At 35.6% G+C, this 23,683-nt stretch overlaps 1 protein-coding gene across 19 annotated transcripts in view; it reads left to right on the plus strand.

Moving 5' to 3' along the window:
* Positions 1–23,372, plus strand: part of C2CD5 (C2 calcium dependent domain containing 5) — a 92,223-nt gene extending 68,851 nt beyond the window's left edge. For 10 of the 19 annotated variants that reach the window (XM_070410561.1, XM_070410566.1, XM_070410564.1 and 7 more), the window contains 11 exons: positions 1,342–1,405; positions 1,775–1,836; positions 2,050–2,148; positions 3,363–3,452; positions 3,973–4,060; positions 7,932–8,018; positions 17,066–17,116; positions 18,004–18,105; positions 19,635–19,825; positions 20,762–20,908; positions 22,072–23,372. In XM_070410561.1, coding sequence (XP_070266662.1) covers positions 1,342–1,405; positions 1,775–1,836; positions 2,050–2,148; positions 3,363–3,452; positions 3,973–4,060; positions 7,932–8,018; positions 17,066–17,116; positions 18,004–18,105; positions 19,635–19,825; positions 20,762–20,908; positions 22,072–22,203 — 1,113 coding nt within the window. In that variant the 3' untranslated portion in view covers positions 22,204–23,372. The remainder of the gene's footprint in view (positions 1–1,341; positions 1,406–1,774; positions 1,837–2,049; positions 2,149–3,362; positions 3,453–3,972; positions 4,061–7,931; positions 8,019–17,065; positions 17,117–18,003; positions 18,106–19,634; positions 19,826–20,761; positions 20,909–22,071) is intronic. The other 9 variants (XM_070410574.1, XM_070410570.1, XM_070410576.1 and 6 more) reach the window with 3 other exon arrangements.
* Positions 23,373–23,683: the final 311 nt, after the last annotated feature.

Raw genomic sequence — 23,683 nt, forward strand, 5'->3', positions numbered from 1 at the left:
TGGGGCCAAGGAATCTGTTTAACAAACTCTCCAGGTGAGTCTTAGCATTACCTGAAGTTTGATCTAGAGCAGTGGTTCTCAATCTTCTGGCCCTTTAAATACAGTTCCTCATGTTGTGACCCAACCATAAAATTATTTTCGTTGCTACTTCATAACTGTAATGTTGCTACTGTTATGAATTGTAATGTAAATATCTGATATGCAGGATGGTCTTAGGCGATCCCTGTGAAAGGGTCGTTCGACCGCCACAGGGGTCGCGACCCACAGGTTGAGAACCGCTGATCTAGAGCATCATTGATACTTCTCATCCTGGGATCCTGACTAAGTAATGAACAGAAGTGCTTCAAATGTGGGCAGAAGATGTGGGACAAGGTGCAGATTCAGTAAGAGAAAGGGCAAAAGGATAGGGGATTGTAGTTGGAGAATGCTTGAATCTGGGTGTGGAATGGTTTGGGGAACAGTGTTGAGGTATAGCCGTGACCATGGTAGTTAAGGTAAAGTGGGAGTGAAGGTGGTTCTGGAAGTCACAGGGGTGAGGTGAGTGGAAGCATAGAGTGTGTGAGGCAGGACTTAGACCCCTGATGTACAGATGAATTCAGTATATGTCTAGTTGCATAGTTTCACTCTTTATTATTCACAATGGAATATTGTGATATAAGAAAAATAGGATTTAGACCTAATTTGTTAGGCATGCCTTTAAATTTATCCCTACATAATTTTATTTTAAAGCAATTGTGTATTTAGTCAAAATTGTGTTTTTTTTAATTGCACTATATTTATTTAAACAAATAGAGATAATTTTTGCTTATGGTATCTTCTTTTGAAACATGCCCTCCTAAAGGATTAAGAAAAGGCTCGTTAAAAGAAAAAATTAATTATACTTAAAAATTATCGCCGAAACCGGTTTGGCTCAGTGGATAGAGCGTCGGCCTGCGAACTGGAAGGTCCCAGGTTCGATTCCGGTCAAGGGCATGTACCTGGGTTGCGGGCACATCCCCAGTAGGGGTGTGCAGGAGACAGCTGATCCATGTTTCTCTCTCATCGATGTTTCTAACTCTCTATCTCTCTCCCTTCCTCTCTGTAAAAAATCAATAAAATATATTTAAAAAAAAAACAAAAAAAAAAAACCCAAAAATTATTTCACTTGGAAGTATTTATAATTATTACTGTGGAGAAATATACCGATATTTGAAAAGAATTTCTTTCAAGTTTTATATTTTAATTTAGGGAAAAGGTTCTTTTTTGACTCTTATGTTTTTTATTTAGTAAAAAAATTTTTAAAAATTGAAAATGATTATATATTTACTACTTATGTAATAGTTGAAATCTTTCTATTTTCAGATTGATGACACAGATGCTATGGAAGATGTACATTCTCTCCTTACTGATGTTCCTCCTCCTTCAGGTAAACAGAAAAAATTACCTTTGAGATGCGACTGTCCTTTTTTTTGCACATCAGTATTTTAGTTCATAATTATTATGGGACTAACTTTTATTTTAGAGGCTTTATCAATGTCACACCTTGTTATGTGCTTTGCTGTTCCAAGGCGGAAAACAGATTTAAAATATTTATGTTAGAACTTAGATGAACTGATTTTTAATCCTTTTAAGATTACACATTTTTTAAAAAGTGGTAATTTATTAAGATGGTCTAACATTTTAGAAAAGAATGAATGGTTCTTATAGTTAGAATGTCATGTAATAATTGGAACAGGTTATTCTTAACACAAAAATAAATGAAATATCATATTTTAACTATAATTTATTTTGACAGGCTTTTATAGTTGTAATACAGAAATTATGCCTGGCATAAATAATTGGACATCTGAAATACAGGTGAATCTTTCATTTTTAATTTTAAATAAATACAACATAAGTGATCTTAGCAAGTTCCTTCTTAATAGATGTTTTCTTTTTCACCTCCTTATTGCAATTAAAATGTTACCCTTTTTCATACCACATTAGTTATTATTGTTCATCATTAGCAGTTTTATTGTTATAGTGATTAAAGTAATAAAATGCCATACTATCATATCTCCCCATATTTAGATGTTCACATCAGTAAGAGTAATCCGATTAAGCAGTCTTAACCTGACTAATCAAGCCCTCAATAAGAACTTTAATGATCTCTGTGAAAATTTGCTCAAGGTAGGTACCTTATGACTAACTATATTTTAGTTAAAACTCCTAAGAATCATGAAATTGAAAATGTGTACATATTGTCTGGAATACCTTACACAGTTATGGGCTGAATTATTTTTGTTTACATATCAACTTAGCTCTGCCATCAGATAAAATGCTAAAGTTGTCCTGTCTATCTTAATATACCATACTATAAAAGAAATATATTTTAAGTTATCTCATAGCTTTAAACTTCATAAAAATCTGTTGTGTGTATGTAAATTTAAAATACCTTTTTCTTATATTATTTTTTATGACATTGATAGATATGATTAAACCTTATTGTCTGCCATAATATTGAGAACTAGAGGCCTGGTGCATGAAATTCATGCACTGGAGGGGGTGGGGCCCCTCAGCCAAGCCTGCACCCTCTCACAGCTCAGGAGCCCCACGATCAATCGCCCTCAGAGGGAGGCCCTGCCCACACGGCCAGGGCTCCGCAATGGATGGCCCCCGCAGAGGAGGCCCAGGCTACCCGCTGCAGCACTGATGGCTGGGTAGCCTGGGCCTCCCTCTTTGGGGCAATTGATCACGGGGCTCCGTGATGGATCACCCCAAAGAGGTAGTCCCTGCCAACCCAGCCAGGGCTACATGATGGATCGCCCCCACAGAGGGAGGCCCTGCCCACCCACCACAGCCTGCCAGTTGGTGGCCTGGGTCTCCCTCTTTGGGGCGATTGTGGAGCCCCCCAATTGATCGCCCTGCCGGCTGGTGGCCTGGGTCTGCCTCTGTGGGGCGATCATGGGGTAATGGCTGGGCCCCCGACCAATCATATCACACCTGCCTTGGCTGGCCTGGCGCTAGTGGGTGTCATAGCGTGGTCATCCGGATGGCCGTTCCGCTGATCGGCCGTTTGGTCAATTTGCATATTATGCTTTTATTATTATACTAGAGGCCCTATGCACGAAATTCATGCAAGGGCCTTGGCCCCGGCCCCCGCCCGCCTCCGTGGCCCACGCCTACTGTGGCTTTGTCCAGAAGGAAGGACATCTTGTCTAATATTTCACTTTTATTATTATAGATGGATTTTCAATGTAAGGATAAACAAAACAGAATTGGACCAGCTTTGTTTTAATCCTTTAAACTTTCTATTTGCCATAATATAATGTGCATTGAAATGTCAGTTTTTGTAAATTTTTAAATGAAAAGAAATGACATTGCTAATATTTTCTATTGTATAGAGCCTGTATTTTAAACTACGGTCTATGATCCCCTGCTGCCTTTGCCATGTAAATTTTACAGTATCTCTTCCGGAAGATGAATTAATTCAGGTAATTAAGATTCAGTCTATTATTAAAGAAGATTTCTAGCTTTTATCTGATCTGTTATAATATTATAAGTATGGCATAATTAAATAACTAACCTGTTTTATTTAAAATATTTTGAAACATGTTAATATGAAACACTGTGTATATTTTATTTTCCTGAACTCTGCTTATCTGAAGGTGGAATCACATACAATTGTGCTCCAGCATACATACAATAGGATTTCTACTTATACAGTTTCTCCAGTCCCCATCCATTAGACAAAGTTCTTGAGCTCTTTCTGGAATATCTGTGTTTAGGTGTACATGTTGGGCTTAGTTATAGTTTAAATATCTGAGCTGATGTATAATTCTCTGAGAATTTTAACCAGAATTACAACTGGGAATTGTAACTGAGAATCTTAACCAAGAAAGGCAAATTAGCCTTAACTTAGTGTTAAGTTGTTCCATGGTACTGAGTAATAAGTGTAAGAAACTTATTTTGACAATGATTATTTTGCTAATCTTACTGTTTCTGTGATTCTAGGTTACAGTCACAGCCGTTGCAATAACTTTTGACAAAAATCAGGCTTTACAGACAACAAAAACACAGGTTGAAAAGTCATTGCAAAGAGGTAAATCTATGATGAGTGGGATTATAGTTCATGTTTGTCTACATTATAGTTTAGTGATAAAATATAGAGGATAGTAGATTAAATAAATGAATTATTTCTTGAAGAGAATCTGCCACTTTTTGTTTATCTTTATCAAAGTAATGGTGAGGATAAGCATATGGCTGATTTGATACTTTTTATACGTGAATAGGTGGTGGACTGGTATTTACATAGAGATACTGTCATTTTATAGATTTAAATTGTAGCATATTAATTCTGCAGTAACTTAGAGGTTCCTATCCTGGTAGCTCTAAGGAGGTCCTCAAGGCATTTGAGAAACTACTGATGTAGTAAGCATCATGTGTTTCTTAGGAAAAGTCCCATAGTAGTCAACAGATTCTCAGAGTTGTCATTTACCCAGGAGAATTTAGAAAGTATCATTCTTTTTTGTTTTGTTAGGTGTTAAAAGTAGGATTTTGTTTTATTTATTTATTTATTTAAAAAATATGTTTTTATTGATTTTACAGAGGAGGGCAGAGGGAGCGAGAAATAGAAACATCAATGATGAGAGAATCATTGATTGGCTGCCTCATGCATGCCCTCTACTAGAGATCAAGCCCACAACCAGGGCATGTGCCCTGACCAGGAATCGAACTGTGGCCTCCTGGTCCATGGGTTGACGCTCAACCATTGAGCCACACCAGCCCATCATATTTTGACAGTATTTCAGATGTCTCCCATTTTCTCCCTTTTTGCTCCTCTCTACCCAACTCCCACCCTATGTCAGGCTGTCCCCATACTATTGTCTATTCCATAGATTATGCATTATTGCATATATATTCTTTGGTTAATCTTTTCCTGTCCCACCTCCCAACTCCCACTGAAGTCTGTTATTCTGTTCCATGCATCTATACCTCTGGACCTATTTCGTTCATTAGATTCCACATGTAAGTGAGATCACGTGATATTTGTCTTCCTTTACCTGGCTTATTTAGCTTAACATAGTAGTCTCCAGGTCCATCCATGCTATCTCAAAGGGTAAGAGATCCTTCTTTTTTACTGCTGCATAGTATTCCATGGTGTAAATGTACCACAGCTTTTTTTATCCCTTCATCTACTGATGGGCACTTGGGCTATTTCCAGATAACACTGCTATGAACATAGGGATGCTTACATTCTTTTTGATTGGTGTTTCAGGATTCTTAGGATATATTCCTAGAAGTGGATCGCTGTGTCAAAAGGCAGTTTCACCTTTAATTTTTTGAGGAAACTCCACACTGTTCTCCACAGTGGCTACACCAGTTTGCATTCCCACCAGCAGTGTACTAGGGTTCCCTTCTCTCATCATCCTCGCCAGCACTTGTTGTTTGTTGATTTATTGATGGTAGCTATTCTGGCAGTTTTAATTTACATCTCTCTGATGATTAGTGATGTTGAACTTTTTTTATGTGTTTATTGGCCATCTGTATGTCCTCTTTGTAGAAGTGTCTATTCAGGTCTTTTGTCCATTTTTAATTGAATTATTTGTCTTCCTGGTGTTGAGTTGTATGAGTTCTTTGTATAATTTGGAAATTAACCCTTTATCAGATGTATCATTGGTGAATATGTTTTCTCATACAGTAGTTTTCCTTTTCATTGTGTTGATGGTTTCTGTTGCTGTGCAGAAGCTTTTTGGTTTGATGTAGTCCCATTTGTTAATTTTTTCCTTTGTTTCCCTTACCCAAGGTGAAGTCTCAGTGAAAATATTGCTAAGTGAGATGGCTGAGATTTTACTGCCTATATTTTCTTCTAGGATTTTTATGGTTTTGTGACTTACATTTAAGTCTTTTATCTATTTTAAGTTTATTCTTGTGTGTGGTGTAAGTTGGTGGTCTAGTTTCATTTTTTGCATGTACCTGTTCAATTTTCCCAACACCATTTATTGAAGAGACTATTTTTACTCCATTGTATGCTCTTGCCTCCTTGTCAAATACCAACTGACCATATTGGCGTGGGTCAAATTTCTGGGATCTTTGTTCTATTCCATTGGTCTATTTGTCTCTTTTTGTTCCAGTACCAGGATGGGTTTTTTAAAAAATCTTTATTGTTGAAAGTATTACATATGTCCTTCTTTTCCCCCTCCCCCATTGACCTCTTCTAGCCTGCCTCCATCTCCTGTCTCAGGCCTTCACCACCCTATTGTCTGTGTCCATGGGTTATGCATATATGCACTGGTATACAAACTCTTTGGTTGATCTCCTCCTACCCACCCACCCTCCCCTGCCTTCCCTCTGAGATTCCACAGTCTGTTCCATGCTTCTATGACTCTGGATCTATTTTGTTCATCAGTTTATTTTAACCCCTTATCAGACATATCACTAGATTCCATATATGAGATCATCATACCAGGCTGTTTTGATTACAGTGGTTTTGTAGTATAGGTTGATATCAAGTATTGTGATTCCTTCTATGTTATTCTTCTTTCTCAACATTGCTGTGGCTATTCAGGGTCTTTTTTGGTTCTGTATAAATTTTGGAATATTTGTTCTAGATCTGTGAAATATGTCGTTTGTATTTTAATTGGTATTTCATTGAATCTATAGATGGCTTTGGGTAGTATGGACATTTTAATGATGTTAATTCTTCAGTTCATGAACATGGTATATGCTTTTACTTGTTTGTATCTTCCTCTCTTTCCTTTTTCAGTGTTCTATAGTTTTCCGAGTATAGGACTTTTACCTTGTTGGTTAAGTTTATTCCCAGATACCTTATTTTTTGTTGCAATGGTAAATGGGATTTTTTTTTTTTCATTTCTCTTTCTGAGAGTTCATTATTGGTGTATAAAAATGCCATCTATTTCCAGGTATTAATTTTGTATCCTGCTACTTTGCCAAATTTACTTACTAAATCTAGCAATTTTTGGTAGAGTGTTTTAGAGTTTTCAATGTGCAATATATGTCATCTGCGAATAATGATAGTTTTACTTCCTCCTTTCTAATTTGGATACATTTATTTCTTCTTTCTGTCTGGTCTCTGTGGCCAGGACCCTCTAGTATTATGTTGAATAAGAGTGGTGAAAACAGACATCCCTGTCTTGCTCCTGATCTTAAGGGAAATGCTTTTAGTTTTTGCCCATTGAGTATGATGTTAGCTGTAGGTTTGTCATATATGACCTTTATTATGTTGAGTTATGATCCCTCTATCCCACTTTCCTGAGACTTTTTATCAAAGATGGGTGCTGGATTTTGTCTAATGCTTTTTCTGTGTCTATTGATATGATCATATGATTTTTATCCTTCATTTTGTTTGTGTGGAATATCACATTTATTGATTTGTGAATATTGAACCATCTTTGCATTCCTGAAATAGATCCCACTTGGTCATGTTGTATGATTTTTTTTAATGTATTGCTGGATTCTATTTGCTCGTATTTTGTTGAGGATTTTAGCATCCACATTCATGAGGGATTTTGGCCTATAATTTTCTTTGTTTGTAGTGTCTTTATCTGGTTTTGGAATTCGGATAATGCTAGCCTCATAAAAAGAGCTTGGAAGTCTTCCCTCCTCTTAAATTTTTTGGAAGATTTTGAGGAGGATAGGTGTTAATTTGTCTTTGAATGTTTGCTAAAACTCACCTGTGAAGCCACTGGGTCCAGGGCTTTTGTTTGCTGGGAGTTTTTTGATTACTGCTTCAATTTCATTAGTTGTTATTGGCTTATTCAGGTTTTCTGATTCTTCCTGATTACATTTTGGCAGATTGTACATAGGGTTTGTCTATTTCTCCTAGGTTGCCCACTTTGTTGGCATATAGATGTTCAAAGTATTTTCTTACAATCTGTTATACCAGATTCTTAATTTTAAAAAATTAATAGTAGGTTATTACTAAATAATTAGTGTTTTTCTTGCTTCCTAAGCCTCTACAGATAATGAAGACCTTCTGCAGTTTCCACTGGAACTCTGTTCAGATTCACTTCCTTCTCATCCTTTTCCACCAGCTAAAGGTTGGTTAAATAAGGGAAATGCAAACCCAAATCCTAGTTCCTGGTGTTTTTTACTTGCTTCATTATAGTAGATAATCTTACTGAATCTTGAGATGAAGATTTATTCTTCATTTCTTCATTGTTATGTTCATATACATAAAGGGGGGGGGGGTAATATTCTCATTTTAATTTCTCAAGTAATATCAGCACATATTATTAAGGTAATTTTTCATATGAGACTCCATTTTTATATATCAAATGTATTAAAGTTTTATTTTCAGATGTTTGGATTTCCCATAGTGATTTATTTGATATATTTGAAATTTATATTACATTTGGTAATTTTTTTCAGCAACAATTAAACCTTTACAAAAATATTCATTTTGAAAATGACAACAAACTACTTATTTTCTCCAGAGGTATTTGGAGAGGTTTTGGGTGGCAGCAGTAATGTGAGAAAGGAATGTGTTTTTTGTCTCTTTTAGGTATCTTGGGTACAATTGAGGAACATTTTTAGGTATTTACAAGATGCTGCCATTTTTTCAAATACAAAATGATCATCTCTTAATAACAGTACATCTACTTTGATCTAATACTCTTTGGAGAAAATGGTAGTTTTTTATTTCATTTTTCTTCTGATTTCAGTGCAATTTTTATTATAAAATTTATAGAATTATTGTACTTTACTTCATAGCATTACATATATAATAAATGTAGTTTGTGTTTTTTCTAAATGTTTTCTGAAAAATGGTACATCTGTTATTTAAAAATTCATATTGACTTTTCTGATTTTTATATTTTATAATACAAGTGAAATTATTTCATGATTTCTTCTTGTCAGGTATATTATCTGACAAATTAGATGTAATACAGAATAGTTTTATACTCACATTGCATGTATAATAATAATCTTTACTAAATCAGTGCAAAACCTGTCCATATAGATAAGTAGATCCCGTCTCTTATTTTGGAGATGAAAAGATGAGGTACTTTCAAATTAGTAACTTTCTGACATGGTAACTGCGGTCCTTTTTTCTTTTTATCTAAATAAAAATTCTAATTTAGAACTCCATGGAGAATTTTTGCATACTTCAACTTCCTTGAAAGAATAGAGAGGAAAAATCAAATCCAAAGATAATCTGAGTTCAGCTTTATAAAATAAATATAGATTCCAGAATAAAAAGTAGAACTGTTAAGAATCTCCCTTGAACTGACTAGACAGGATTTTTTTTAATGCCTACTTTATACAGAAATGTGTATTTAATGCAGGGTTAGTTCCAAACTACTTTTAGGTATCATTTTTATTCATCCTTACCCTGAAATGTAGGGGGCGGGGGAGGGGAGAAACAAAATAAAAAACTAATTAACAAAAAAGATTTCATCAATTGCTAATCTATTGGAATATATATGTGTTCTTGGGGTTCCTGTTACCAGTAACTATATTTTACCATGTTATTAGCTACTGAGTTCTGCAGATCAAATTTAAACTCTTAAGTTTGCCTTATCTGTGTTGATAACACAGTATCTGCAGTCTTATAACTAGTATTTCTTGTCATTAGTATATTTTGTGTAAATTATACTGTGTGAACTGAAGAATGAGGAAAGAAGAATTTGAGTGGAATAAGTAATATCTGAACAATACCTAAAGTATTTGCAATTCAATTGGGTAGAGTAATAAAGCAATAGACCTCTTCTCAGTTCTACTCAGAAGTGTGAGACTTGAGGCCAAGTTACTAGTAAACCTCAATTCCTCATCTGTAAAATGTGAAAGGATTAAGGTTCCCTCTAGCCATTAAAATTCTCCAATTCCCTGGGTTTCTGTAGTTTGTGTTTCTTTAATTATTAACATATTCCCATTACTAAAAACAAATCAAAAGCTAAATTATGCCTATGGTCATGGTCACACTGAACTTAAAATTTTCCAAATAGCTTCTAATTAGTTAAACCAATAATTTTAAAACCATAGTGTTTCTTCGGAGGTGCCTCATGACTTCCCAGGAGGCAGGGTGGGAAGGGAGGAAGCTGAAAGGGTTGGGGATGTGACGGGGTAGGTCTCTGGACCCCCTACCCTACCTCTGAACTTAGAGCAGCTTCGATTCAGTGTGTTTTTGCGTATCTGCTTTCTACATGTGATTTTGTTTGAAGAAAGGGTTTCAAAGTTGGGAAATAATGGAATCAGATCATTTCACCTTTATTATCATTGTCATCATCATGTTCATAATGATCAACATCATTCACAACCAGTACTAATATGTATAAAACTTTTTATACTAAGTGCTTAACTGAAAAACCTGTGTGCTTTTCCATGAATATTGCATTTCAAAATCATCAGTAAGCACTAAAAAGTTTATCTGTATCTGTTGTAAACAGTTTTGTAAATTGTGGTTTATGTTGCATGCTTATTTATTGTCTTTGCTCCCTCAAAGTCTTTTTAGGAGAACATGGGCTATACCAAATATATTTGAAAAAGTTATTTTAAAGAAAGTATTTTCGAAGATTAGAGGATAGGGTGAGTTTTGTAAAGGTCCTAAAAATGTTATAATAGAGTGTTATAATATGAATGTAGCAACTGGGCATTATAAATGAAGAAAGGCTTTGAGTAGAGAATAGAAATATCTGGAAAAAATTAAGCATAACAATTCAGAGGAAACAGGCAGGCGAGGGCAAGGTAAGAGTGCTAGGAATAAATGTTCAAAAATGTCTCTACTTAAAAAAAAATATTTTTATTAATTTCAGAGAGGAAAGGAGAGATAGAAACATCAATGATGATAGAGAATTAATCATTGAACGGCTGCCTCCTGCATGCCCCACACTGGGGACCGAGCCCCTAACCTGGGCATGTGCTCTGACTGGGAATCAGGAATCGAGCTGTGACCTCCTGGCTCATAGGTCAACGCTCAACCACTGAGCTACATGAGTTAGGATCTTCTCTACTTTTTTATATGCAACCTACAGAGGCTTAAAAGTAAATTACTAATACTGAGAAGTAAATAAATATATAGTTTTTATAGTTTTGTTAGTTCGATTAGCTAAGCTGATGGAGCTTTTCTTTTTTTAATTCTGAAAGTTTTGGATTCTAATTTATTCTTCATGTTCTTATCACAAATAGGATAATTTGTTAAAATGTTCATTTCCTTTTATGTTGACAGAGTAGTTTTAAGAGCTAAGTTAAGCACAGTATGTTTATTAATGCTTCCATCTTTTCACTTGTAGATAAACCTTTTCTTATCCTTTCATGTTATTGGAAATGAGTGAATATTATGTGAAGAAAAGATGCTTCAATTATTTGTATCCTAATTCTGTGTATAGAGTAAGCCTGGGCCTGAATTGTCCATCCATGTTCAATTTTTTTTCTTCCATCTTTTGTTATATTTGGTTTTGTTTCTCAAGGTAACAAAATAGTTTGAAGTATGTCTCAAATTTGTGGTTGGCTTGATGTTACCTTGCTAGTTATCTTGATTTTTCAGATTTGAAATATTAAAAAGTGCTGAGCTGAAATAATTTCTTAAAGGACATTGTCATGTGAAGGTCATCCAAATATTTTGATACTAAGGATCATAGATGATGTGGCATTGACATAAATTATTTTCACATGAAGCTGTTTTATGAGAAAAAAGATGGCTATAGTGAATTTTTATGCCACTTTCATAGTGTTTTTCCTAACTATTAATATCTAGGCTTCAGTTTTTCTCGAAATAGTTTCAAGAGACTTATAAAATGATATATATAGGAAAAAAGGGATCAAATATAGTAAAAATGGAGACTCTGAGTGAATATAATTTGCGTGGAAAGTAAAAAATAAGTTAGTAAGATTTTTCTCATAAACTGTAGTTGATCTCAAGAATTTTAAACATATGTATTTTTAATAAAAGATTAGCATTACTTTAGATGCATTTCTAAAGATATAAATCTTGAGATATTAGATACCATATTGTAGGGTTTTAGGACTTACATTCATGACAAAGTGTATGAATTATATCCTATTATTAATAAATTTCAAATACTTTAAAAATCTAATCTATAATAGGATAGTTATTTTCATTAAAATTTTGAGAGTGTTAAGACTTTAAAGGTTTGATTAAGTCAATCCTAGTTTTTATACACTGTTGGATAAAACTGTATAGAGAAGTTTTTTTTTGTTGTTGTTGTTTTTTGGCTCCCCTTCGGGGAAACGAACCCCAGTCTCCCGCGTGACAGAGAAGTTTTTATACCCACCTTGTTTCTGCTTTCATTTTGCTTTATGCCGGCGTGATTTCCTCATGCTCAGTGGCATAAGCTATATGCTGCCAAGATTACTCTTTTCATCAAGCAGCTGCTGACTAATGTGACAAGCATAGGCCAAAATCTGGGTTTCAATATAAAAGAAAACAAGTTGGCTTATTCCTTTAATACGTTATACTCCATAATTAGGTATCCACATCAGAAGTTTTTTTTATCTTTACTTTTATTGTAGGCTTATAAGAGTTAGTTTTTCTTTTTGTTACATCAAATTTGATTTTAAAAGATATCTTAATTTTTTAAATTTAATGACTTCCCTCACATTATTTTAAACTAGCTATTAAAAATATAAATCTATGAAACCTTTAAAGTTAGCTTTCATTTTTTTCTGCCAACTAACTGTACTGAATTCTTACAAGTCTATATAATTCATTATACTAACTAAAATCCCTTTATATATTAACAACTCATTGCATGCCTGTTTTTTTTCTCTCTCTCTTTAAAATATATTTTGTCACAATGACCAAATGGTATCAACAATAGAAAGTTCTCCATGTTATTGATGACCACAACAATCCACGGGAGATTTTGAAAGGGAGAGATACCGAGGGAAAGGAGAATGAGAGGAAAATAGAAACTAAAGAGAGGAAAGTGTGTGGAAAACTTACCCACAAAATGGGAAGGAAGGAAGAAAAGAATTGACGGAGAAGTAGGGTTAAGAAATTTTAGCTTCTTTAAGGTAGCTTGACGAGAGTAAAATCTGGAGTAGGTAGTAAAAAAAAAAAGCAAAGAAAAATTGAATTGAGTTACTGATGGAAAACGGATTATTTGGAACAGACGATATAAAGGATGGAGAGGAGGAGTGGGTACCTGGTAATGGAGGCAGGAAAACAATAGGTGATTAAAGGAAAAGCACAAGTGGTTTAGGATGTTGTACACCTTTAGCTGGAAGTTTAACGACCCAGATAGAGAAGCTACTTGTCTTTGTCCTCTAGTGTATGTATTACCTTTATAATTGAAAAATTTTTTTCCCTTATGGACTGTCCAAATTGAGGGTCTATCTTTTTCTATGCCTTAATAATTTTTAACTATAATATGGCCATTTGATTACCAATCCACCAGTATTTGAATATAATTATGGACAAAGTTTATGCTGAATGTTCATATACATCCATTATCTAACTTGGATATTAATCCAGATTTTATAGTTATATGACTTAGCTAAACAGTGCATTATAGATTGATGGAAATGCATAATTTGCCAGAGAACTTTTTCATAATTTGCAGGAATTTTTTCAGTTTTAGTAATTTTCTTAGGTTGACCAGGTAAGATTGTCTCAAATATATTTTAATTATTAAGAGCAAAGATGTTCTGTGAATTCTAATGATATAAAGTGAGTAAGTGGTCAGAAGAGTTAGTTGTCAGTATAGAACTTTATCATAGTTAATCAACACCTTTGTCATTGGTATCACAGATTATTTAGGAAAATAGGGAAGCCTCAACCTTTAGAGGCATTGGAACATGTATAATTGAGGGAGAAAGAATTCTTGCCACATTTTTTTCTTTGTCATCATTTTGCTCATTTTCACTAAACTGCTTTTAACTTAGGTTAGTCCCCCTCCCCACACCATTAGGGCTTGTTAAGTATTGCTAGAATGTACTAAGAGAATAAGAAAGCCATATGTGCTGTGTGCGTGCCATGCTAACTTTCTAGGGTTGCTTATTTGGGAATAATAGGGTTATCACTTGTGCTTTTTAAAAACTAAATAATCTTTTTCTTGTATTCAGTGGGAAAGGAAATCATAAGAGAAGTAGGCTGCCATGTGGCTTGATTGAGACTCTCTTTACAGCTAGAATGGGGACCTAACATAAGTGTTTGTCTCAAACTCTTTCACGTAGATATACAAATGGCCCACACTAAGCATTAGCCCTCAACAAAGCCCAAATGACTTAAATAAGATTTCTTTCCCTATATATGAAGTGTTGTTTTTTTTGTTGTTGTTGTTTTTTGTTTTTGTTTTTTTGTACTATTGGCATAGAGATTACGTATGTACTTTTAATTTCTTTTTAACCAAAATTACTAGTTTGTCAATGAGCCAGATAGCTTATATATGTAGTACCTTCTCTTCTGAAAAGCCTGTTGCCTGGGAAGGCAAATTGTAATCAGAAGGAGCAGTGTGACAGAGAGCCCAAGGTCATGAGATATTTGAAGTAGTCAAACCAGTCCAAGGTGCTGTCAGAACCAGCTCACCTTGGGCTTTTTCTCGGAGAGAAAAAATTAAGGTCATAGTTAGCATATTAACAGATGAACCTGCTGTTCTTAAGTGAGATAAATCTTTTCACTTGCCCTTTCCCTTAAGAATGTCTCCAATTTTAAAACTGATTTTTTTTTCAGATTTTAATTCAAACACATTCATATTTGAGGGCCAGGAATAAATATTTTCCTTTGCTTTTATTTTCCCTCTTCCCTATCATTTGTAAAATTTGATGGAAAAAGTAGTAAATGCACATGGTGGAAAATTCAAATCCTACCAAAAAATCATATAGTCCAATAAAGCATTCATCTCCCTTCATTTCCCTTCCCAAGAGGCAACTACTACTCTTTAAATATGTCTTTATTGATTTCAGAGAGAGGAAGGGAGAGGGAAAGAGGGATAGAAACATCGATGAGAGAAACATTATGGACTGGCTGCCTCCTGCATGTCCCCTTCTGGGGATTGAACTCAGAAACCTGGGCATGTGCCCTAACTGGGAATTGAACTGTGACCTCTGGTTCATGGGTCGATGCTCAGCCAGTGAGCCACACCGGCCAGGCGGGGCAACTACTCTTAATAGCTTATTATCTGTCTTTGCAAATATATTTTTCTTTTTTATTTTATTTTTATTATATATTTTTTTCTTTTTTAAAAACACAAATATTATACCCATCATTGTATACCTTTGTGGGTTTTTTCTGCTGGCTATACTTAGAGATGGGAACAGATACATTTTTTTCTTCTTAAGACAAAGTTCTTTTTTAAAAAATGTGTTTTTATTGATTTTTAGAGAGAGAGGAAGGGAGAAGGTTAGAAAGAAACATAGATGAGAGAGCAACACCACCGAATGCTTGCCTCCTGCATACCTGTACAGGGGATTGAGCCTGCAACCTGGGCATATGCCCTGATTGAGAATCAAACCATGACCTCTTGGTTCCTGGGATAGATGCTCAACTGCTGAGCCACACTGGCTGGGAGGGAACAGACACTTTTTACATTTAAGCTCTTTTTGTGGACATTTGCCTTTAACATATATAGTTGCTACTGAGGAATCCCATATTACTCAGATAATATTGAGGTACAGAAGATAATTTCACTTTAGTGATTTTCACATTTTTTCTTTAGCTTTCTTACATTTTAAAAACTTTCACAGAATTCCTAATTTTCTATAATTCTATGCTCACCAAGGGCATATGAGAACCCTGGGACCCTCCTGAGACATGGAAGCCTGGGGTAGGTCTCTGGCTGTCCCAGCACTGGGTCTTGCTGTGCTGAGCTGTCCCTAGAGATCTAATCGGCCTCAAGATGTCAGCTCTGTCTGGCCTTCTTCCTGTAGATTCCATCTCCTCCTGGGCTTCCAGTTCCCTCAGGATCCGGAATCCAGAGGACTCTCCCTGTCTGGATCTCCAGTCTGAGGCCATGATTATCAGGGCATGTCCACAGCATAGCACCCTCACAGGCATTTTGTGGACCCCACCCAGTGACCCTGTTTATTTGTCAGCTCTCTATTGTAAGGGGCATGTCAGCCATTGTACACGCTCAGTATTAGCTAGTGGCCGCTTGACCTATAAAAATGGGGGAGGAGGGCGGCATGGGAGACACTTCCATTACACCCAATTATCAGAAACATTCTGTACAAATCTTACTTTTGGAAAGTATAAATTTTATTAACTTAAGAATAGTACCAAAAGATCAACCCATTAGGCAGAGACAAAAAATATTAATTCGTTTATAAATTTAAAAAAACAATTGGCTGACCCAAATAATTCTCAGTATTTCTTATGGGTTATTTCTACTTGACAACACTATTCCTTCAATTATAAAATTCTTTGAAACAAAAATTCAAATGTGCTAGTGTGGATAGATCCTGAACAGTAGAAATAGATGATTTTTATAGTACTGTTTAAATTTGTACAATACCTTAAAAATCTATAAAAAATATAAAATATCAGAGAAAATTCTGGATGCTATTTTTATAGGTACTGGAAAGGAAGTGATTGGGATTCCTGGTTATTTCTATGGAGAACAGTCACTTTTTTGTTCCACAAAGTCTTGATACCACCAGAGGAAGTTGCTGACAGTGATGTCCTCGAATGAAGGGGTTGGTGGTCAGGGGGAGGGTTATGGCTAGTAAGGAGCTTGTGTTTGTCTGTGAGACATCGGTCATTGCCTTGTCTGTAATTTTTAATCTTACTAGCTCTTCCCCACACAAATGTTTCCCTTCCATATTTCACTTCAGATTTTCTTCCCAATTCATCGACCCTTTTCTCTGCTCAGTTTTCTTACATTCTGCTTTCATCCTATTTGTTACTGTGTTTATATTTTCTCATGCCTATGAAGTTTCTGAAACTCTTTTTGTGTTATACTAACAAGTAGTCTTCCTTGGCATGGTATTTATTAACTGAGCTAGTTTTCATATGTCAATAGAAATTGCATTAGAAATCGAAATACTTCTATTTGGTTTGCTTTTACAATGAAGGCATAAAGAGTTCCTCCTATTCTTCTGGCTTATAGAGAGTACTTACAAACAGCAAAGAAGAGAAACTGATTTATACTTAGCATCCAAGCTAATGTTGTTCATATTGTCTTATTAGAACACCTGGAGAGTGCAAGTTCTAACTCAGGTATACCAGCTGCACAGAGAGGTGAGTTCGTCTAATCAAATAGTCACCAAGGTGTGAAATTCTAGTGTGGTGGTGCATAAACATACAGACATTGGAAAAATGCACTGGACAGTGGAATTCAGACACCAAAATGTGGCCTTCTTGTAGTTAGAATGTGTCTCAAAAACATTAATAAAACTAATATTTTAAAAATTTAAAGCATTTTCATAGTTTTCCAGTTTCTAAAAATAAAAGTTTAGCTTTTAAATATATATATATTTTTTTGCTCAGTAGTAGTAAAAGTTATTCTTTTAGAAGGAGAACTTGATAGGTTCACACCTGCCACCCTACCCTGTGTTATCAGCAGCTTTGTTGCCAAAAATCATACATGGAAAAGAGAATATGGACAGAAGCGATCCTTTGGCTTCCCTGTTACTCTTGGTAGAAAGAAGGTATTTTAATAAAAGATAAGTCAACGAGTGATTTTTTTTTTCATCTATTCAATATTTGACTCATTATTTTTTGTTTTGATTTTAAAGTAGACATAGGAAGGCAATTATTCACAAAGTTTGGATTGCAAATTAAAGTCCTAAAGTATAAACAGCTAAAACATTGTAAAGTAAAAAGAATGGGGAGAAAGTTAGTTAAAACGTGGTATGTGGTCCTGATATTTCTGTTAAACCCCACTTCCGTTTTTCTAAGAGACTACACAACTATGACATCACCAAAAACGCTCAGCCAGCTAACTGAGAAATTGGTTTTGGACAAATCAGTGTCTAAAGCTTGACTCTTTACTGTCTCTCTTATCTGACTTGAAAGGGACCATTCTTTTTCTGTATTACAGTTAAATTACGTCATCGGAAGGAGTGTTATGACGAGTAAGAGACGTCATACATATTTTTTCTTTTGTTTTCTGTCTGTGTTTCCAGCAACGTCAGTTGATTACAGTTCCTTTGCAGACAGATGCAGCAGCTGGATAGAGCTCATTAAACTGAAAGCTCAGACCATAAGGCGCGGATCAATTAAGACAAGTAGGCGGATGTTTCTACCACATTATGATCTGAGAAGCATATCCCTGATTTCCCAGTGGTGAAGGCTAGACTTTTCCACCCAGTAATAACATTGCGAATCAATCATGTGTTGGAGTGTGAAAGCTGCAGACTAATGGTCATTTAACAGAAGTTATTGAAGGGCCTTTAGATTTGTTGATTTTAACTGTAGAATTCTTTTTTAATTTCACTTTTTGTGAAGGTATTCTTAGAAGTATATAAATAGATATTATATTCTTCTAGTGGAAGGAAATTGTCAGCTCTCTTATTGAAGAGATACTATTCCAGCACCCAAGGTACTGTCTAGCCCAGTGGTTCTCAACCTGTGGGTCGAGACCCCTTTGGGGGTCGAAACGACCCTTTCACAGGGGTTGCCTAAGACCATCGGAAAACACATATATAATTACATATTGTTTTTGTGATTAATCACTATGCTTTATGTTCAATTTGTAACAATGAAATTGGGGGTCACCACAACATGAGGAACTGTATTAAAGGGTCGCGGCATTAGGAAGGTTGAGAACCACTGATCTAGCCTATGGCATGTGTCAGTTTACCAAGTGTGGTATCCAGAGGGCTGAAAGAATGAGGTATTTTTAGAGAGAAAGTAAACTCTTATCTCACTGTTAGAATCAAGATCATCATATGCTCTTTATCTGTACTCCATGTGTTTTGGTAGATTCTGAGGTAAATGTATTTGAGTGTCAGAGTTTATAGTACATTAATAGGGAAAGAACTATCTTTTAGAGGAAAGATCACAGGATATGGAACCTGTTGATCTGGTTTTGAATCTTAGAAGTGCCATTTTAATAGCTGTGTGACCTTGGGAAAGTTATTTAACTTCTCTGAGCCTCAATTTCCTCAGGTTGAAAATGGGGATAAAACCTAGGTTGCTGGGTTGTTGTAAGGATTAGATGTATATATGTGCCTGGTTTATAATAGTTATTTGATAAGTGATAGCTATTATTATTTATATTTTATAACAATCAACTTTTAGATAGCCAAGGTCATTTCTAAGTTTTTAAAATTATGAGTTTGATCAAAATGGTTTGGAAAATAAACCTTTTACAACTAGTTAACAAGGTTTTTCTACAAGTTGACAATGATGAAGTCATCTGAAAAAGTTGGAGAAAAAACTGGGAAATATAACAACTTTCACACTCTTTGTAATAATTTGTTCCCACAGCAGATAATTTTTAATTGCTCTGCCGCTTTTTCTTTTTCTTCACTTTATAACGATCATTGTATGTGTAGCTACACCGCATCAACATTTTCTTTTGCAGGAATGCCATTTTTCTTCCAAAAGAATTCCATTTCAGCATTTTCTCTTATGTTTTTCTTTCTCTCTCTCTTTAAATTGCATGCAGTGCATGATAATTTCTTGACTTTCATGACATGGCTTAGCCTCACAGACAGCTGAATGTTGTCACCACTTACTCGGAAACCTTGGGGGTGTAATTGAGTTACTGGCATCTGATCCTGGTGCTTTCTCTTCTTTCTCCAATTTTTAGCTGTGACAGTTGAAAAAGCAAGTCCAATGAGTGAAGGAAATTTCCGGAATCGTTCTGCTCCACCTTGTGCAAATTCTACAGTTGGGGTTGTTAAGATGACACCTCTTTCTTTCATTCCTGGAGCAAAAATAACGAAATATCTTGGGATAATTAACATGTTTTTTATTCGGGAAACCACTTCTCTACGTGAGGTAATTTTATGGATGTTATTTTATTATTTTTGTGAATTTTCTATGATTGAAGATATTAGTGACAAAACTAAACAAGTTTCATTTTTTTTTTTGCCAAAAGTAACACACACATCCCTCCCCCCGCCAATAACCTGTCTGGATCGATTCTAAATTAGACCTACCAAATTTCCCACAGTAGTATTATCATAAGACTTATGAACAAAACAGATGGGGCCCCGGACCTGATGGAATTCACAGTCTAGTGAAACTGGAGCATGGTGGATATTAAACAAATACTTACGTGTTAGTAAGTAATATAATAGAGGCCATTAGAAAATATAACGGGGGAACTCACTTTAGATTTAGGGAGGGTATCTCTGAGGAAGTTCCATTTCAGCCAGGACCTAAAGAACTAGATACGAGTTATCCTGGTAGAAAATTGGGTAACGATCCTTAGAACCTTCAGGAGCAGCATATATAAAGACCTGAGGCAGAGAAAGTGCTTGACACTTTTGAGAAACTGATAAAAGGTAAACATGACTAGAACATGGTTCAGAAGGGGAGATATGGATAGCGGGGAGGTTTTATTGTTTATATTTATCATTAATTTATTTGAAGGAGAATGGGAACGATTTGATAGAGGGAGATGTTGAAGATGGAGGAACAATTTGAATTCTTTCTCTGCCATTTATTTACTAGTTATGTGATCATAGCTAGTCATGGGCACATAACAAATTCTTTGAGCTTCATCATCTGTAAAATAAGGAGAGTAATCCCTATCGTAGATATGTGTTCAGTAAAGGTTTGTTCATTCATGCAACAAGTCCTCATGAAGGACATTAAAATAATCCATTATATTAAGATCATTGACGATGTTTTAATATATCTTCTTTGACATTTTATATACATTTATTTATACAAGTACCTAATTTGATTTTCCTGTGCATTATTATGTAGGAAGGAGGAGTCAGTGGTTTTCTCCATGCTTTTGTGGCTGAGGTGTTTGCAATGGTGAGAGCTCATGTTGCTGCATTAGGAGGGAATGCTGTTGTCTCCTACATCATGAAGCAGTGTGTCTTCATGGAGAATCCAAATAAGAACCAGGTAAGAGGTAGCTAAAGACCTCTGACCGGGAACCTGGGAATGTCCCCCATGGCCTTCCCACCTGCCACCCTCCCCTGTAAAAGAGATTTGCTCTTTATAAAGCTCTTTGATTCTCGATGCTTAGAACATGTTCTAAAGAATCTATATAATAAAAGCCTAAGCGACCATTATGGCAGAACGACCAGAACGACTGGTCGCTCTGATGCACACTGACCACCAGGGGGCAGGCGCTCAACGCAAGAGCTGCCCCCTGGTGGTCAGTGCGCTCCCACAGGGAGAGCACCGCCCAGCCAGAAGCCGGGCTCATGGCCCTGCTAGCGCAGCAGTGGTGGCGGAAGCCTCTCCCGCCTCCGTGGCAACGCTAAGGAGCAGTGAGCTGAGTGGTAAGGAGCAGTGAGCAGGCGGGCAGTAAGGAACAAGGGGTCCGGGACTGCGAGAGGGATCCCAGACTGCGAGACGACGCAGACTGGGCTTCTGATTTACTACTTTTTTCATCATCATCTTGGTGGGTCTTTGGAATACAGTGATGGCTGACTGAGGAGAGTTAAAAATGCCTCCTGATAGGCGTGGCTCAGTGGTTGAGCATCAACCTATGAACCAGGAGGTCACTGTTGGATTACCAGTCATGGCACAAGCCTGAGTTGCGGTCTAAATCCCCATTGTGGGGTGTGCAGGAGGCAGTCAATCAATGATTGTCTCTCATCACTGATGTTTCTATCTTTCTCTCCCTCTTCATTCCTCTCTGAAATCAATCAATATATATATATTCAAAAAGCCCTCTTCTAGTTTGGATTATGATGCCATCAGGTTCTCACTGCCATGCTGGTGAAAAGTACATCATAATGGGGCCACACTGCTTTGTTTCGTTTTTAAATAAGTAATGTAATTCTGTTAATGGGGGCTAAAGTGTACTGCTTAGGTTAAATTTTAGAATAAATTTCTTTTATCATTTTTGTTAAGATAACTCAAAATTGTTAGAGTCCTTTAAAAATTAAATGACTATAATGTTTCTTTGAGTTTACTTTCTTATGAATTGCCTTCTTTGCTCATTTTTCTAGTGGGTTGTCTATCTTTTCTCTAATGAATGTGGTGCCCCTAAAGTAACAGACGAGTATGAGCATATTGTTGAATTTGTGACTGAACATGTCCCGTTGTTCTTATAGGCACAGTGTCTTATAAATGTAAGTGGTGATGCAGTGATTTTTGTCCGTGAATCTGAATTAGAAGTGGTATCATCTCAGCCACCTACTGCCAACTGCCAGTCGTCATGTCCTGGAGGAGACGTTACAACCTGAAGTAAATTAGAAAGAAAGAGCTCAGCTACATGACATTTATCTGTCTCCATTGTTTTGTCATTATCTTTCTAGACTTCTTAAAAAGTTGAACTTGACCTGAGATAATTCAAAAAGAATTGATACATTATGAGTAGATTTGATTTGTCTAGAATCTCTTGGAAGCATGAGAATTTTCTGATCTTGACATTTTGTTTGCCAAGCTTAGACCGACAGGCCTCATGAGTAAGTTAAATTTCTCAGAGAACTGTAGGTGGGTGATATTTGTAATTTTTGTTGATTTTAGTAAAATCATAATTTACAAAATGAAATGGGAAGATCATCAGGAAACTAAGATAGCTGCCCTAATGTAACTTCAGAAAGTTAAGCAACAGATTCACAAATTGTTAATGAAGAAATGGTCTGATTTGAGGGATGTGTGGGAAAATGGAGAAAAGTTTTCAGAAAATGATGTGGGTTTCTTAATGCGTTTTATTTTGATGAGGAATTTGGTCACAACTGAAGGGGAGCAGTGCTTCGGCCATCTTTTAAAAAGAAGTTCCAATTCCACTGCTTGCATCCATATGTCTTAGCTACTGTGAAAGAAGACAGGGTATCAGTGCCTGTGTCCTTTTATTGAAAGTTTTAATGATATCTCTGAGGAGGGAGGAAAATAAATTACTATTTAACTTTATAAGTGTCCCATTTCAGTTGGTGCTTAATTCGTCTAGAGGAGGTTTGGCTTCACCAGGGAAAAAAAAGTCAGTGAATTTTGTTGAAATAGTTAAAATATAATTGATCTAATAGGAACATAAAATTATTTTCTAATAAAATAATAATGCACTTCTACCAAATAGAATTTTAGTAATGTCTTAGGGACTTTTGATGGTGAGTTAGACTGTATTTGGCATAGAATTCGGAAATGTAACTTGAATGTAAATATGCTGCAAAATGTTGAATGTATACATAGGGATACTTTTTCTGTCAATGCCAAATACCTGTTTTAAATGAACCTTAAAAAGTACACTCTTCCTTTGCACAATCAAATTTCTTTATAAAACTCATGATTTTGCTCTTCCAGGATAACAAACTGCCCTAAAGATTAGGAGTCATTTTCTTGTTATCACAGGTGTCAATATTTTTCTGTATTTTGTTTATAATTTTTATTTTTAAATAAAATGTTTATAAAGATACTGGAATATTCCTTAATCTCTTTTTTGCCTCCTGGATACACTACTGTCAGTAGTCTGGAGTCATTTGACATTTGATCATCTTCATTCATCCCTTCAATCAATAAATATCTGTTGTGCATCTACTCTATGCAAAGCCCTGTTCTTAATTTTTTGGGGAAAAAAAAAAATATATATATATATATAATTGTGGCACTCTGTGTCTTTGGTAGGTAGGTATTCATTCAACAACTATTTATGAAGGCCTACAGATCCCAGGGCATAGTTTTAGACTATGAAAAAACACACACCTAAGTTACTGCTCTCACGAAGCT

This window comes from Myotis yumanensis, unplaced genomic scaffold (assembly GCF_028538775.1).
Source record: "Myotis yumanensis isolate MYYU_CA2020_CCGP unplaced genomic scaffold, mMyoYum1.0.hap1 SCAF_3, whole genome shotgun sequence".
Classification (NCBI taxonomy): Eukaryota; Metazoa; Chordata; class Mammalia; order Chiroptera; family Vespertilionidae; genus Myotis; species Myotis yumanensis.